The sequence below is a fragment of the Bubalus bubalis genome, chromosome 24 (assembly GCF_019923935.1).
Source record: "Bubalus bubalis isolate 160015118507 breed Murrah chromosome 24, NDDB_SH_1, whole genome shotgun sequence".
Taxonomy (NCBI): domain Eukaryota; kingdom Metazoa; phylum Chordata; class Mammalia; order Artiodactyla; family Bovidae; genus Bubalus; species Bubalus bubalis.
Window position 1 is genome coordinate 14,569,557 of NC_059180.1, and position 18,222 is coordinate 14,587,778.

Here is an 18,222-nt window from a genome sequence, read left to right on the forward strand (position 1 = left end):
AAAAGTTTTAACTTCATATTTATTACACACTCATTGTAGGCAACTGCCAACTCCTCAAAACACAAAATTTAGCAACACAACTTCACTTTCAAGGGCTTCAGATATACCTACTGTATTTGTGCGAACATGTAGAAGAGAACAGTTTTTAAACAGGACACTGCTGGATTTAAGAAGGGTATCAGTATAAGCAAAGGTTCTGAGCTGTGAAAATAAAGATCTTGCCAGAAAATCTACCTCACTAGTCCTTAGTCACCATATTTTCAGTCGTGTTTTTAACCTCTGCCTTTATTTTGCCACTTTATACTTTCAGCTCTTTGAACCCCTCTTGCCTCTAGTTCCATCCTTCTACTCACGATAACTTAACACTTCTGGGAAGCATTTTAGTAAAGCTACTTTAAATGCATGAAAAGTCCAAAGTATGCTCGGGAAGCAGGAATGCTTCAAAACTTTAGGTTATTTAAAGTCTTACGCTTAATGACAGGGAACTATTGGAAATAAATTAAAATACATCCATTAGAAGAAATTATTAAACTATTAAAATTTGGTTTTCAATGAATATTTAATAACAATGTAGATAACATATGCTTATCTAATATTTTTATATCACTGAGGGTAAAGCAAAATGTCCTGTTTACTGGGCAAGTATGACCTGCTGTATGTGGACACTGCAGTGCAATTCTAAAAATACTGTAATTACAATTTCAGAACTTCAGAATCTGAATAGGTGCCAGTGTTCTCTCCTTTTTTAATATGGGAAAAGAAAATCCTCTGAAGATCATTTGAAGCTTGGACCAAAATTCCATAGCTGTATTATTAGGATCACTCTGTAGTCTTCAGGATTCAGATACAAGGGAAGCTTCAATTCAACCTTTTAGAGAAGACATTCCAGCTCTCATGATCTCATCAACCAGGAGAATGTTGGTGGCAATCACAGTGCTGAAAACGGGGGGGAAAAAATCAAGACAGCTCAGGTTTGAGGTATGAACTCTAATTCAACTCAATCTCCAACTAACTTGTGCAAATTATGTCAAATTCCCCCCGTACCCCTACATACACAGAAGGCTAGCTTCAGGTGCTATACTTCCGACTGATTACATTTTCTTATGGAAAGAAAATTAAACAAAATGTACCAATTTTAAAGAGTATGAAGGCTCCCTAAGTGTTATTTTACAGTTCTGGCTTTCCCAAACTTACCAGGAGTGAAGAAGCTGTTTCTTTACACAATAGTTATCCCATATGCCTGCTTCTGCTGCTACCATTGGTTCACCTGAAAAGTAACTCAGTCTTCTTAAAATCACATAGAGCAGGTTCATAAGATCGGAATGCTGTCTAAAAGAACTAATAAGAGTATTTTGTGCTGCTTTACTTATCAGTGTTTACTCATTTCCTCCAGTATTAACTATGAGAACCCAAAGTTCCTCAATTAGCCCAATGTTGTATTACAGACCATGACTCCTATGCACAGCAGCTTTGATGAGTGGCTGATCTCTAGTTAGAATACTTTCAGTGACAGGAATGCTCTATTTGGTTGCCAAACATTTGAACATGTATCTTTTTCTGGAGACATTCCTGTTTGTCCATATTAAAGTACAGCACTTGAGCTATAATCTGGCTCCAGAGAAATCTTTATTAACTGGGAATCTGGGAATGACATATACACATTATTATATATAGAATAGATAGTAAGAACCTACTGTATAGCACAGGGAACTCTACTCAATACTCTATAATGATCTATATGGGAATAAACTCTAAAAAAAAGCGGATATATATATATATAACTGATTCACTTTGCTGTACAGCATAAACACAACACTGTAAATCAACTACACTCCAATAAAAATTAAAAAAAGAAACGTTTTACATTAACTTGAATATAAATGCTGCTGTTCACAACAGGTCTTCCACATACTGCACAGATGTATGTACATCTTCCACTTTCTACTTGTATGATCTGTATTACACTGGCCTAAGATCAGAGCCTTCATCATTTCATTAGATTTGGTTCCCTCTTCCAGCTTTTGCTATCCTTAGCCTGTTTTCACCCATAAATATGATCATCAAATATATCACTTTAATCAAAGTCCCTGATAAAAAGGTTGAGTTAAACAAGCTCAATATGAAACCCTTCAACATACACCTGAACCACCTACCACAACTCAGCAATATCACCAATCTGTACTCTACTTATAGTATCTAAATCTCCCCCTTCAAACGGTTGCATCCTCCTTACCAGTGTTCAAGTCCACACCCACAAGCTGACCAGATTCTGAATGTTCTGCTTGAACTTTAACTAGTGTTTCCTGAAGGTCAAAACCAGAGTTCTGAGCAAGAACCTAAAGGGAAACAAATGTAACTATTTAAAGACAGGACCTACTAAGTGATAGTCAAGTCTAAAATAAAGAAATAGTATTTCAAACTAACAGTTAAAAAAAACTTTAATGAATGCAGACTGATATTAATGTTCACTTTTACACAATGACTAATAGACATTACTAACCCATTCACCAATCCACCTCAATCTCAGCAATACACTAGCCATAAACTGTACCTTCAAATGAGCACACAACAGAAAACCAACATATGAATCTTTCTCCAACTCTCTGCGACCCCATAGACTGTAGCCTGACAGGCTCCTCTGTCAATGGGGACTGTTCAGGCAAGAATACTGGAGTGGGTGGCCACGCCCTCCTCCAGAGAATCTTCCCAACCCAGGGATCGAACCCAGGTCTCCTGCATTGCGGGCATTCTTTACAATATGAGCCACCAGGGGCGTCCATATTAATCTTAGTTTAAAACAAATAAAAAGAAAAAGCAAGCTTGTACTCAAGGATAAGTCCTACACTACAACTTCAGATAGTCAAGCCTCCTGTCCAGAGGAACCAATACATTAGATATGGAGAAACACCTGTCCTAATGTTAGGGTGAAAATGGATGATATCTATTTATTCAAAATCCACATTATGAAAAAACCCACATCAAAAGCTTTCATCGGATGAATCACTTTGGCATAGTTTAGAAAACTGTTACAAGCATTCACACCTTGGGAATAATGAGCAACGCATCAGCAAATGCTTGAACTCCAAGCTGGGCCCTGCCCTTTACACTGGGCTTGTATTTAACCAGGGCTTCTGCCATTGCCACTTCCACTGCGCCAGCACCTGGGACTACACAGCCTGTTGGGTGAGGGGAAGAGGAAAATGCTAAGATACAGAGAACATAAAACTGTTGAGTCAATTATAAGGAAAAATATACATAAAATTAAAACACAAGAAAGCCATTAATTTGAGAATTCCATGTAACCACAGCAAGTTTAATACTGCATTTGAAAGCGATACAAGCAACATCTCAAACAACAGTATGATTTAAGGAGCACATGGCAAATCCTGCAAGCTTTTAGTTCATTTATTTGTATCCCCTTTTTAACAACAGCATGCTATGAAAAAACTTAGCATACCATCATAGCCATTTTAAAAGGAAAACCTTACTTTTGCATGGTGTCTGGCTGTGTAAACTACTGACAAAAAGAACACAGTATTCAGCCATGCCTTTTAGACTAGAAAAAATAATAAACACAGGGAGGATCTTACCATCATCAATAGCATTTTTAACAGCCCTCAAGCCATCTCTTATTGCATCTTTGATTTGAGTAAGCGTGTGCTTATTTGGTCCTTTGATCAATAATGTGACAGAGCGAGGATTGTTACATTTCTCAATAAAGGTGAACTTTTCTTCTCCCTGTGTGAAGAGATAGTATTTTAAAAAACAGGATATGGTTGTGCAAGGGATGACCAGAGGAGAGGGGCTTATGGAGGAATAAATGGGGTATTAATAGGGCACCACACTGATCACATTAAAGCTAATAATTTCTTTGGAAAAAGGTTACATAAATGAAATGTGATTTTCCCATCAAGGGCTTATTATTACTATGTACAAATCATCAAAATGTATGTAAACAAAGCAAAAACATTACCCTGAATTTCGAAGAATTTTTAACTACTGAAGAATTCATGAACCAAAAAGTAGTATTATTTTGGGAAGAAAGTACACTTACCAATGTATATTCATAGACAAGTCCTGCATGTCCCAAACAATCAGGATTTAGGTCATCAAGAGAATTTAGGGCTATCCCACCACAAGCAAGAGTCAGCCTGAAATATTCAAGTATTTTAAGGGAGATGCAGAAGTGCTTTTATTAGTTATATCTAGAGGTTAATTCTTTTTAGAAAGCAATCTTTTTCAGAATTACATACTAAAATCATGTTCTAAAATATATTTTACATAAGCCTTTCCATTTGCCACCAACCAGCTGAAAACTGGTCTTTTCTCCTAACTCCCCGTTTAAACCACTCTCCTCAAGTCAGTAAATACTCCTCCGACATGAAATCTAAAGATGCACCACGAGCTCTGCGGGAGAAATATTCTCTCAAACCCTTGATGCAGTCTCTTGATAAGGAAAAAACGGTACCATATAGGTCATCGTTTCAAAATAAAACAAGTATGTATCAACACTCATAGCAGCACTATTCGCAAGAGCCAAGGTAGAAACCCAAAGAAATGTCCATGGACAGAAAAATGAATCAACAACACGTGGTATTATTCATCCTGAAAAAGAAATGTGATCCCAACACATGCTACAACATCAACTTTGAAAAGATTACACTAAGTGAAAATAAGCCAAATGCAGAAGGACAAATACTCCATGATTCCCTTACATGAGGTACCAAATTCATGAGACAGTAAGTGGACTAGTATTTACTGGCAACACTGTGTACAGTTATTGTTTAGAAGTACAAATTTTCCATTTGTGATGGAAAAACTTCTGGAAACGAACAATGGTGCTAGGTGTACAACAATGTGAATTTCACTTTATGACACTGAATTATATATTTTAAAATTATAAACTTAATATTATGCATATTTTGTAAAAATAGAAAATTAGAAACTCACAAAAATAAGAGGGAAAAAAGGAATAATCCAAGTTAACTTGCAAAATAAAGTGAAATTCCTGTCACACAGATAATCTGCCACCCGTACCTTTCCATGTTTCTCCTTTTAGCTCTGCGCAGAGCTATTATGCCTTCTTTGGCAAGAGCATCTAAGGAAAAGGGATCAATTCCCTGTAATAACAACAAAAGAAGTTTCAATATTTTACCATTAAAATAAAAATAGATACAGACTAGTTTATAAAATAAAATTTTTCACCTTTTGATTAATAACAACAAAACCTTTATCTGAATCACCACAGACTTTCTTTTTCAGTTCGATTATTTTTTTAACTCTGTCTTCGATGAATTTCCTTTCAGCTTTCACTAATTTCTCTCTCTCCTCTGCACTCTTGTAAAAAAAGCCAGAATTCACTTCTCTAAAAAAGAAGTTACAGACAAGGGAGGAAATATTTAGCAAGTGGTCACCAAGCTCCAATGCCACCCCCTGGTATGCTTTCAGAGGCTATTTCCTAGAATTTTCTGAATCCCTGGAGGCACTTTGCCCTTTTTAGTGGAGACACTGAGTCTTAGGGGGAAGAAAAAAATGACTTGACCCAAATGCCAAGCTCTTTTCTAAGGAGCTATAAACTCACGTTTTTTCATATTCTAATGACACGTTGCAAGTGAGGATGTATGCATCTTCCACTCTCTTCTTCATATCAGGATGCCGTGCCCCATGGTCCAAAACAAGACCTCTGATTAAGCTGTTAAAACACGTAAAAGATTATATTCTTACTTCCAGATGGGGGTGTAAAATATGCTAACAAAATTAGAACACTGAGACTGTACTGACAATTTTCACACAATCAACTTTATTTCTCGAGTTATTTGAATATGACTTTTAGGTACTACCTAAGAAGGTTCAATTGTGAAAACGCAAAATTCCAGAACATGACAAAAACAAGCCATTCAAATTAAAGCCACAACCCTTTCTTATACAGAAAATTCTCCACAGAAACAGTCACAATTGGTTGCTATTAAACTGGTGATCACCTCCTTTTAAAAATGTTTTCAAACTAGGTCTCTGAAATAATTTATCTCTAAAATTCCTCAAAGTCTCCTATATGCTCTGTACTCAATAGTTCAATAAATGCCAAATGACTGATATAGCTGACTTTCCAGGATCATTCTGACTATAAATACAAAAAACTGACTTCAAGAGATAACAGTGCTGAGTAAATGATAACTTGTCTAAGCAATATACATTAATTCAAAAAAAATTAGGCAAAAATAGGTATTGTGTAAGCTTCAAATGTGTACTCTTAAGTATTTCATAGCATTCTAACACCTACCTTGTATCTGTTTCAGATTTATGTTTCATCTCCATGATCTCAACCATGAAGAGGTCAATAGGTTCATCTTGTTTTTTAATGGCCAAAATGGAGTCCACTACGGCCTGCAACAGGAGTGTAACCATTCAATGAATTTGATTTGCGGAAGTTGAGACATTTATGGTAATTATTCTTCACAGATGTTTAAAGCAGTTTCTTGTCTTTGAAAATCTCTGAACTGATCTAAGTCTTTTTCTACACGCTAACAGAACAGAATGCACTATGTGTCAAGGGCTGGAGTAATTTACATTCCTGAAACCTCTATTGTAATTAAAGAACCATTGACACCTCTACAATAAAAAATACTGACAACAGGAAACTTTTTAATAATAAAATCTCCATTTTATAAACCCCCTTTACTGAAAGGTCTGATTATATCTTTGTAACCTGGCCAGGAATACTACTAATACTATGATTTTCTCACTTTACTTCTTCTAGGGACACAGATCAGGTTATTACTGCCACAAAAATGAACTTTATGGCTGACCAAATATTTAGTTGACACAGTATGACACTGTGAAGAGTTTAGATGGCACTCTCTAGTTGCAATTAGTAAGAATACTGATATTTCCAGTTGCCAGGGGTTCTCAGTATAGGCGTAAAGTACCAGACACATGTCAAACTTAACACATACCTCTGTTAAGACATCCGCAAGTTCAGCATGAACTTTAGTACGTAGAGATGTTCTGGCCACGTCTATAAGTGTTTCCCTGTCCATCTCTTTGCTTACTTTGACTTGTTCCAAGAACTGAAGTGCCTTTTCCTTTGCAGCTTCAAATCCTTCTGTAATTATTCTGGGATGAAGACCCTATAGTAAACATACAATTACAAAACCACCACTAACACTAGAAATCTTCAGGTAGATGCCAACTACAGTTCATTACAAAGCAAATTTATGAAAGTTTATTCTGCATCATTCATAGCCTTAAACATAATTAATACAATGTGCTGACTTTCTGAATACATTTAAAAGGATAAATAGTCCTTTCAATGCAGAGGAAAAGAACAGACATTACTCTAGCACAGAGTCAAAGCCAAGGGAACTACAAAGCACACTTGGGTGTTCACTGTGCAAACCACAAGGGATAATGCCCCAAACTCAAAATTGTGTCATAACAATTTGACTATTACATCTTTTCTATAGGTAATCTGAAATTAATTCACATCATTTCCTAATGAAAAACAGGGAGACTGTTTTTCAGCCTGTCTTTCTCTTCCCAAGAAATCCTTCCTACATCAGACTAGTACTGAAGTTTGCTTCACCTGTGGAACTACTGAAAGTTAAAAATTTATGGCATTCTTAAATTTTGTTGACTCTTTCGTTAAAAATATGCCATCTTGAATATCCCATTTCTAGATCTCAATTATTAAGCTATGTTATAGACATATAAAAAATTATATATGGAATGCAACTTGATTGAAAAAACAAAACAAAAACACCTTCCAGGCCAACAAAGATTCTTCAGCTCGAGGATGACAATAAATTTGTCAGACAAGGATACAGACTCTGGTTCCCAGATTTAAGCCCTTTGCTCTTTACATTCCATTATATGGCCTCAGCTACTATCAGTACATCAGTCTCTAGGAGTCAAACTGAGATTATTTCTTATTGACAACGAAGTTTCAAAGAAACACAAGCATCATGTATACTTCAGAAATGTAGAGGTCCGCCTGCTTCAGCAGCTCTCCAATGATGAGGACATTGGAAGTGGTGCCATCACCAGTTATGTCATCCTGGGCTGTTGCTACTTTGGCTATTAAGGAGGCTGTTGGGTGCTGAATTTGCTGCAAGTAGAGAAAGAGAAAAATTTCTTAAACAACTTAAAATTAAAATAGTCCAAATATACCTTAAGATGTGTAAATGGCTAATCTATTTGCACAAACTGTCAAAGTATGCAGCTACAAATTGCTCTGATTAAAAAGTCATGATTAGCTATTCTGAGTTATCAGTTTATGATGACAGTAACATTTTCATGTATAAATTTACTTCTCAGATTATCTTGACTTTATCAATGACGAAGTATGAGGCCTAGTGAAGGTTTACTCAAGGTAATAGGGCTAACAAGTAATAGCAACAATTTCAAATCCATGCAAGCCTCTTTATAACAAATGTAGGATTCTTGTGAGAATAAACCAAGTGCCTTTTAAAAATGAAAGCTCAGCAGCACAGTTATTATTTGGCACTGTGCAAACAATTTAAAACAGAAAAAGAACACTTAGCCTCTTTAGCAAATATTACCACAGTGGATGTTAAGTCACTGTGGAACAGTTTCGGAAGAACAAAATATTAATGTTTGTCACCCACAGATTCTTAACTACAAAGTATCCAATCATGGCTCCTGCACTGTTCTTGTCTCCTTTATTGTCCTTTTATGTCTTATGGACACTGACCATTTTAAGAATCTAAACAGACTAGCTTATTAGATTAGGTAAAATTAAATAGATAAAGATAGCTTTTCTGACATCGACTTTAAACTATGACTCCTATTTTTCTCTGCAAGCAGAGGCCACCACTTAACCCACCAACAAAAACTACACCTTCCAGGTTAGCTAATTCATACTGAAGATAGTAACAAAACATCTGGACATTGAAGGTATGATACGCTATTTTCAAAGCCTTAAATCTTATTTTAAACTCAAAGCATAGGCAAGTCATTTCCTTTTCTATTTTAACTGTTTTGGGGAACTTAGGGAAATGACCGCTCCTCTCAATAACCTCAGATTCTTAGTCACTGGGACTTTAAAAATGGTAGAGTTTTATTTCTACTTCAGATGGTGGTGGTGAAGTGTGATGTAACACACAAGAACTGCTTGAAAAAGTATAACCATTCTGTCGCATTTTGCCTATGTCATTCCTCTTAGTTCTTCAGGTTTTATTAGAATTTTAATTAACACCCTTTAAAGAAAGCCTTAAATGGTAAGAGTAAGGGATTCAAAGTAGACTTTATTAGACTCCAGGGCTCCTCACTATTCGGTACTGTCAATTATAGTACTGATAACATTTTTTCCTACTCCTTCCACTGTCTGGAAAACTACCTTTTGAGAGTAAAAATCTTCCTACAAATCAAATGCACTACGGAAAACCAAGACACTTTGGATCTGGGACAGCAGCCTCTCACCATTTCATGAAGCAGCACATTTCCATCTTTAGTGAGTTTGATGTCTCCAGCACCAGAAACAAGCCTGTTCAATGGGCAGAAATGAATCGCACTGTGACTTTTTCAATGGAGATCAAGTTAAGAGGCCCTTAACAATCGGGTTTTACCCAGATCTTCAGGAGCTGGGGCCAAGGGGTTGGTTCTCTGTACCCCGCTAACAGGGATGGCGCAGTGCTCATCCCTCTAGGGTCTGGAAAAGAGTCTGAAAGGGCGCTCAAGTCCCAAGCGCGGGGGGGCGCCGCGCACGCGGGCAGCTTTGTTCTCGGCGAAGGAATCGAGCATCAGGAAACGGCCAGGGCAAAAAATACGACCCAACCGGGACAATACGGGGAAGAAGGGCAGCAGTAGCGAGCGCACAGGCCCAGAGGCGGCGAGTTCCAGGCCTCGGTCCCCGGCGCAGGCCCGCGACAGCGCGAGGTGCACGGTGCCCGCCCGCCCCTCCCCGCCAGTCCCGCCTTACATCTTCATGGTGCCCTTAGGCCCCAAGTTGGTCCTCAGCACGTCCTGCAGCCCCCGGGCCGCGCTGATGTTGACCGCCAACGCCGCCTGGGCTCGGGCCACCTCGGCCTTGGGGTTCAGGGTCTTCACGGCCGCCATAACTGACCCAGCAAAGGAAGATAAGGGGACGCGGCGTGGCGAAAAGCCCTGAGCCGGTTCAGCGTGGCTGGGAGGCGCTATCCGGGTCTTCTGGAACAGTCGGGTGCGCCGAGTCCGCCCCCAGCGTGCCCGCGCGCCGCCGCCACTGGGCCGCGGGCCGGCCGGCGCCGCTCATTGGGTCGCGGCCGAACCTAGCCCCGCCCCTCGCGTGGTCCGCGGCGCCATTGCGTTCGGGCGGAGCTTGTATCCCTGCGACCGGCAACCGGGGCTCCCAGCGCTCCAGTGTCGCAGGTGGTTGAGTTCCGGCTTTGCGGACCCCGGACCTGAGGACGTAGGCGGAGCGAACTTGTCGGCGCGTGACTGGAGAGGTGGCTGCTTTTTCGCGGAGTTCTCCGGCCTTAGGTTGTAGGGTGGGCCTCCTCCATTCCGCACTCGCGCCGTTTACTTTTTTCCTCCCTTTTTGAGTTTATCCCGGTGACCAGAGTTTTCTGGACTATGTACAGTGTGCTGGGCGGTGTTCTAGGTGCTTTGGCGGTTACAAAGTGGAACTGAAAAGGACCTTTGCCTAGTATCCTAGGTGTTTAAGGCCTAGGGAAGAAGAGCTATAGGGCAAGGTGGAAAGTGCTAGAAGCCTTTAGAAAGCTACCTGATTGGGGCGATGACAGTTGAGAAGCAAGAGTCGGTTCACCCCTCGGGCTTACGACACAGTACTGAGACCTCAGGCTCTCAAGGCAGGTTGGAAAACTCAGAGTTGGCCAAGCAGTGGTGTCCAGCCTGTGCGAGGACTCCCTTATTCTGAAAGATGTCCACAGTTGTTTCTAGTATCCAGTTACCGCCTCCCACCTAGATACCAGGTATTCTCTGATATTTTTGTTTTTATATTTTATTTTTATAGGTCATAGCTAAAATTGTTCAGAATGTAGAAAGTGACAAAGGGTATATGATGAAAAGTATTTCTGCCTCCTCTACTTCAATTTTCTCCTGATATATATATACCTTTAGATACTCTGAATTTCCCAGATGCTGTCTGGATTTCTAAATAAATATGTATATAATATTTTTAAAAATCCCCACCCCCACAAAATGGCAAAGTATAATACACAATGTTGTGTGTGTCACACTTAAAGTATCCTGAAGATGGTAACATATCAATATAAAAATAAGGGGTTCCTCATTCTTATGTTTAAACAGCTGCATAATACTCTTTATAAGAATGACCTGACTAGCCAGTCACCTACTGGTTGGCTTTTAGGTTGTTCCCAATCTTGTTCTAAGGCTGCAGTAAATATCCTGGTATGTAATGCTTTTCAGTGGCTTTTTATATTTGAGAATCACAAAAGCAGGTGTATGAGTTACACAGGAGGAGATAACATGATTAGTCCTGAAGATCCTTAATCCACAAGAAGCACATAAGCCTAGTTAGGGAGATAAACTTGTAGACAATGACAATGAACAGTAAAGATTCAGATGTTATAATTAAGGGATGAATGAAGTGCTGTGAGCATGAAGATATTAACTCTGAGCATCAGGGAAGGCTTTTTGGAGGAGGTGAGGTTTTTTGTTTTGGCCACACTGCATGGCATGTGGGATCTTAGTTCTCCTACCAGGGATCGAACCCCGGCCTCCTACATTGGGGGCCTGGAGTCTTAAGCACTGCTAGGAGAGTGATGTCAGACAGGAAGACAGTGGGAGGGCCTGTCAAGCCCAACCAAAGATATATGCATAGAATGGAGGGGAAAAGGTTGCAGGAGACAAATTCAGGGAAGTAGCCTGTCCTGACTGCCAGGGTCTGGTTTGTGAGTTAAGATGTTTGCGCATATGCCTGCTGGCAGTGAGAAACCAAAGAACTAGTGATGAAGATATTGGTGGAATGGAGGATGAACTAAGGGAGAGGACTGAGGATAGGGCAGTCAGAACGGTGTTGAAAACTGTGTAGAGGGTGAGGAAAGCATATTTAATGACACAAATAAGGGAGAAAAGCATGGTTTAAATAGCATGTGTAATGTGTTCTCATTTTTTATAACCATTCCCCAGGCATCAGCTCAAAGGGCAGAGGCCATCAAAATATTAACATGGACTATATTAAAAACATTCAGAATATTTTCATTTTTGCAGTACCCACACTTTATGTGTCCATAAAAGGGGGAGGCAGAAATATTTACAGGAAAATATGAAATGTACAAAGTATGTCCATTTTTATTTTTATTAAATCATATTGAGCTAATAAACATTTTTGTTAAATCATTTACCTATATATGTATATATGATTTAATAAATATATATATAAAGGAAAGGATGTCCTCAAAATGTTTAACATTTTGTTTCTGCCAATTTTATAGGTGAAAAATGACATCTTAAAATTGTGTTTATTTAGAGTGATGTTGAGTGTATCTTATATGTAGGAGCCATTTGTATTTTTCTGTGAACTGTCTAGTCATGTCTTCTGTTTTTGTTTTTGGTTTCTAAATATTCACAGGAGCTCTTTATGTTTTCTGTGTTGCAATGAATTTGTCCTAGTGTTATTTGTATTTTGTATTTATGCCTTTTTTCCAATTAAATATTAATTTTTTTCATATAGTCAGCTGTTTCCTTTTTTTAATGCGTGTTTGAATTTTGTGCTATGCTGTGTAAAGTAGGCCTTACACACTTAAATATTTTTAAAAATTTCCCATGTTTTCTTTTGTATTTTCAAGATTTTCTGTTTCATTTTAAAGTTTGATTCACTTAGAATTTAATAAGGAATGAGATAAGAATTTGTGATAGAATAAAAAATATATGTTTTCTTTGTCCCTGATTCCTAGAACCTAACTAAAACCATGGTTTTCTGAGTGATAGGGGTGTCTTTTGTTACCTACTACAGTCCCCTTTAGAATACACCTGAGTCTTTGCTAAAGAGTCAAAGTAGGGAGCCTAGATAACCTCAGATAGGAACTGGTCACTAGAGAGAACAAACGGGATTAGCGGATGGGAAATCTAAGCCCGCTACCCCCAACCTCCAGAGAATGGATGGGGTGGAGGTGGGTTATAAAAATGCTTAAACAATCTGTGAATGGACACATTGATGTCCTGGTAGCATGGTATATCCAGAGGGCATGGAATCTCTGTGTCACTCCCCTCACACCTGGTCCTGAGCATGGCTTCCATCTGGGTGTGCCTGAGTTGTATCCTTTATAATAAACTACTAAGTCAAGTGATTTCCTGAGTCTCAACATTTTTCAGTTTCCCCTATGGAAGGGATTATGGAAACCCCCAAATTTGTAGCCAAGTTGGACAGAAGTGTGGGTAGGTTAGAGACCTTGGACTTGTAACTAGAGTGTGAAGTGGAGACAGTCTTGTGAGACTGAGCCCTTAACTGTGGGGTTTGCACTAACTCTAGATAGTGTCAGAATTGAATTGAGTTTCTGGATGGCAGTTGGTGTCTGAGAACTGGAGAATTAGTTATTGATGTTTGGGAAAAAATTCACACAATCCAATTTTTTTTTCAAGAATAATGTTTTCTACCATTACTGTGTAATGTAATTATTAGCATTGCTACATTCCCAGGTGTCTCTGGATCTACTTTGGACTGTATTCACTTGTGTATTGTTGTAAGTATACATACCATATTGTTTCATTTACTATAGTTTTACAATATGTTTTAAAATTTGGTAGGGCCAGATCCTTTTCTTCAATCTTTTTTCAGAAATTTTCTGGCTATTTTGTATGTTTGTTTTTCTTTTTAAATGAATGATAGAATTAGTCTAGTTTTTAAACGTCTCTTTTTGGGATCATAGGTTGCTTTCAAAGCATGTATTTTTAAGTAAAACATATGTTTAATAGGTAGAATATTAAAATTAATGCAGTAGAAGTGGAGATAGTGAAAGGCCAAGGGGTTAGAGGCATTTCTGACAAAATAGAATTTCAAAATATATGCTACATAGTTACCATTTATAGACTAGGAGTCTGAAGAGTTGAAGAAAATTCCAGAATAGGGGCAGGTTTTGTATGAGGAGGTGGGGTAATCATACTGATTTTGAGTAATGTTTTTCCTAAGTTGGCCATTCATTCTTTGAGTGTCTACTTTGTGGCAGAGTTCTGTGCTTGGAGTAAATAGACACATGAAAAGAGAAGGCCCCTCCAAAGATTGCTTTTCCAATATAGTTGGAGAAGACTCTTGAGAGTCCCTTGGACTGCAAGGAGATCCAACCAGTCCATTCTAAAGATCAGTCCTGGGTGTTCTTTGGAAGGAATGATGCTAAAGCTGAAACTCCAGTACTTTGGCCGCCTCATGCGAAGAGTTGACTCATTGGAAAAGACTCTGATGCTGGGAGGGATTGGGGGCAGGAGGAGAAGGGGACGACAGAGGATGAGATGGCTGGATGGCATCACTGACTTGATGGACGTGAGTCTGAGTGAACTCTGGGAGTTGGTGATGGACAGGGAAGCCTCGCGTGCTGCGATTCATGGGGTCACAGAGTCGGACATGACTGAGCGACTGAACTGAACTGATAGAGACAAACATACACCAGCACATATAAGGTACACAATGTACTAAAAACCTATAATGGTATATGTGAGCTCAGTTCCATGCTATTATAGAAGACTTCCTAAAGCAAATCTTTTTCCTAACTATTGAAAAAAATGTATTTGATTTTCTTATTATACAAATAATATACATAAAAAAACAATAATACATAATCATAGAAAAAGTACCAAAAGCAAATTTAAATTCATAATCTCATCACTTAGAGATGACTGTGATGGTTAATTTTATGTGTCAGTGTGACCGGGCCATGGTGCCCACATATGAGGTCAAACATGTTTCTGGACATTTCTGTGAAGGTGTTTTTTTTAGATGAGATTAACATTTATTAATAAATTGGTGAATTAAATATACTCTGTTGGTGGATTAAATATACTCTGTTGTAAAGCAGAGTATCCTACATAATGAGTGGGCCTCCTCAGCTGAAGGCCTTAATTAATCAAAGACTTACCTCCCCCTAGCAAGACAGGATTCTGCCAGCAGACAGACTTTGGACTCTGTGTCTCCCCTGTGCCTCCTGTCTGGCAGCCTACCTTGCAGATTTTGAGTTTACCAAACCTCTACGGTCATGTGACCCAATTCCTTAAAGGAAATCAATCTTGGACTTCCCTGGTGGTCCAGTGGTTAAGACTCCACACTTCCACTGCAGGGGGCAAGGGTTCGTTCCCTAGTTGGGAAACTAAACTAAGATCCCGTTTGCCATGAGACGTGCCCAAAAAAAAAAAAAAAAAAAAAAGTAAATCAATCTCCCTGTCTCTCATTTAAAAAAAAATAATTTTGTTTATTTCTTTTTGGGTGCACTGGGTCTTCGTAGCTGTGTGAGGGCTTTCTCTAGTTTCAGAGAGTGGGGGCTATTCTTCATTGCCATGCATGGGTTTCTCTGCAGGGCACAGGCTCTAGGCACACTTGCCTCAGTTGCAGCTTGCAGGCTCTACAGCACAGGCTCAGCGGTTGTGCACAGCTTAGTTGCTCCACATCGTGTGGAATCTTCCTGGACCAGGGACTGAACCCCTGGCCCATGCATTGGTAGGCGGATTCCTATCCACTGTGCCACCAGGGAAGTCCTCTCTCTCTCTCATTTTAACAGATGATACCCTAAATATCTTCTCTTTAACAGCAGATACCCTGTGAGGTTGGTTGTGTGTGTGTGTGTATAGATAGATAGATACACATCCTGTTGGTCTTGTTTCTCTGGAGAATCTTGACTAATACGGATAAAACTGCGAAAGGAGCAGAAATTTAAGAATGAATTTTCTTTTTTTTTTTTTTGGCCATGCTGTGTAGCATATGGAATCTTAATTCCCTGACCAGGGATCAAACCTGTGCTACCTGCAAAGTAAGTGCAGACCTAAGAGAAGTTAGGTCTTCTAAAGTTAGGTCTTCTTTATATATTTATAAATATATATATTTAAATTTTATTAAAGTATAGTTGATTTACAATGTTGTGTTGATTTAGTTATACATGTGCTTACTCGCTGAGTCATGTCCGACTCTTTGTGACCCTGTGGACAATAGCCCGCCAGGCTTCTCTGTCCGTGGGGATTCTCCAGGCAAGAACACTGGAGTGGGTGGCCATGCCCTCTTCCAGAGGATCTTCCCAACCCAGAGATTGAACCCAGGTCTCCCACATTGCAGGCAGATTCTTTACCATCTGAGCAGGGAAACCCTTAGTTATACATACATACATATATATATGTATTTTCTAATTTTTTTCCATTATGATTTATCACAGGATATGGAATATAGTTCCCTATACTATACAGGAGGACCTTGTTGTTTATCCATCTTATATATGATAGTTTGCATCTGCTAATCCCAAACTCCCAATCTTTCTTACCCCCAACCCCCACCCTCCTTTTGGCAATCACAAGTCTGTTTTCTATATCTGTGAAGCCAAATAACATAGCGAGGTAAATTCTTCATTCTTTTTACTCCCCAGAGTTAACAACTATATAGAGACTCATATAATCATATACTGCACATGTTTATAGACATACACAGAGTTCTTTTTCAAAACTGGGAATCAGGGTGTATATAATGTTCTGCAACCTGCTTTATTCATGACATATCATGGATATATTTCCAGGGTGTGACTTACTTGACTATCACACATTCTCATATGTGACTCTTGACACTCATGTATGACTTCTGAGTACATTCTTTTTTTTTTCTTTAATTTTGGCTGCACTTGGTCTTCCTTACAGTGCTTGGGGTTTCTCTCATTGTGGTGAGTAGGCTTAGTTGCCCCACATGGCATGTGGGATCTTAGTTCCCAGATGGGATCAAATTCACATCCCCAGCACTGGAAGGTGGATTCTTAACCACTGGACCACCAGGGAAATCCCTGAGTGCATTCTTGAGATGGAATTGCTGGGTCATAGAAAATGTACAGGTTCAGTGTTGCTAAATAATACTATATTGTTTCCTAGAGTGACTGTCCAGTGTACTATATTTTAGAAGGTTATTTTGTTAGCACTGAATTACTTTATAAAAATAGCACTTGATTCTAAAATAGTTAATCATTAGAAAATTTGTTAGCTTATAGAAATATCTATAGAAAACCTTTCAGGAATACTAGTATTACTTGTATTAATAACCAGTTATGATTAAACTCAATATTAACTTTTTAATAACCAGTTACAAGTTTGCAAAATAATTTGCTGATGTTTTTATTAGACTTACAATATGTTTATATTTGGTTCAGGTATGCTATTTACCATTACTCCAGAAGAACAACAATGAAGCATATTAAAATCTGTTTATATAGTTATCCTTTGTCTGATTGTTCCATGTATCTGTGATTACTCATTAACCTCCTCTGGAAAACTTTTTTTTTTTGCCCTGTTGTGTGGCTGGAGATCTTAGTTCCACAACCAGAGATTGAACCTGGGCTCCTGGCAGTGAGAGCCTCCTGGCAGTGAGAGTCCTAACCACTGAATGACCAAGAAATTCCCTGGACAATTTTTTTTTCTAGTATGTGTTCTAGCTAAACAGTGTGCGGTGTACAACACTGCCACCTCACATCCACAAGTGTTAATACAGGTGTGAATGTGAGGTGGGTACAGGCATCATAAGTAGTTGACAGATTTTATTTGGTATATTTTACCTGAAATCTATTTAGCATTAAGCATCTATGAAATATGAATAATAGCAAAAATGGACTCTTCTACTGTTTCTTTTCCTCTTGAAATAAACTCTCAATTACCATTTTAATACTTATATACAAGTATTTGGTGTTTATCACCTTGTTTCTTCTATTCCCCCGTATTTCTAAATTACTTACCATATAGACTATAAACAGGTTCTTGACAAGATTATTTTTTAGACCCCCTTATTTTGTCCTTCCCTATTAATTATATAATCTTGTACCTCATATTTCAAATCATCAAAATTCCTCCTTCTTGTCCTTCATCAAAACCATCCCTGGCAGATCTGGGAAAAAAATGGGTTGTGCCCCAAACCTGCAAACATTTTCTTACTGATGAAATGTGAGAATATTGAACTTCAAAGTCACATGTGACCTCGGAGCATCAGGACTCTTGTTTCTGGATAGAACTGTGTTTTTTGAGAGGTATGGTAGCAAAAGGCAGGGATGCTGTGTCCCAACCTCGCTCCAGCATCCCCTC

At 38.7% G+C, this 18,222-nt stretch overlaps 1 protein-coding gene and 2 non-coding genes across 3 annotated transcripts; all 3 read right to left on the reverse strand.

Moving 5' to 3' along the window:
• Position 1: 1 nt before the first annotated feature.
• On the reverse strand, positions 2–10,186 carry CCT6A (chaperonin containing TCP1 subunit 6A). The gene is made up of 14 exons (XM_006070347.3): positions 9,938–10,186; positions 9,439–9,502; positions 7,970–8,104; positions 6,954–7,127; positions 6,281–6,384; positions 5,582–5,692; positions 5,206–5,365; positions 5,038–5,120; positions 4,055–4,151; positions 3,591–3,738; positions 3,043–3,176; positions 2,234–2,336; positions 1,195–1,267; positions 2–936 (listed from the first exon to the last, which is right to left on the reverse strand). The coding sequence occupies exons 1-14, from the start codon at positions 10,072–10,074 to the stop codon at positions 864–866; spliced, it is 1,596 nt and encodes a 531-aa protein (XP_006070409.1). The 5' UTR covers positions 10,075–10,186; the 3' UTR covers positions 2–863.
• On the reverse strand, positions 3,408–3,548 carry LOC112581924. Its single transcript, XR_003106596.1, has one exon. It is a non-coding gene; the product is annotated as a small nucleolar RNA SNORA15 (small nucleolar RNA).
• Positions 7,261–7,394, reverse strand: LOC112581925. Its single transcript, XR_003106597.2, has one exon. It is a non-coding gene; the product is annotated as a small nucleolar RNA SNORA22 (small nucleolar RNA).
• Positions 10,187–18,222: the final 8,036 nt, after the last annotated feature.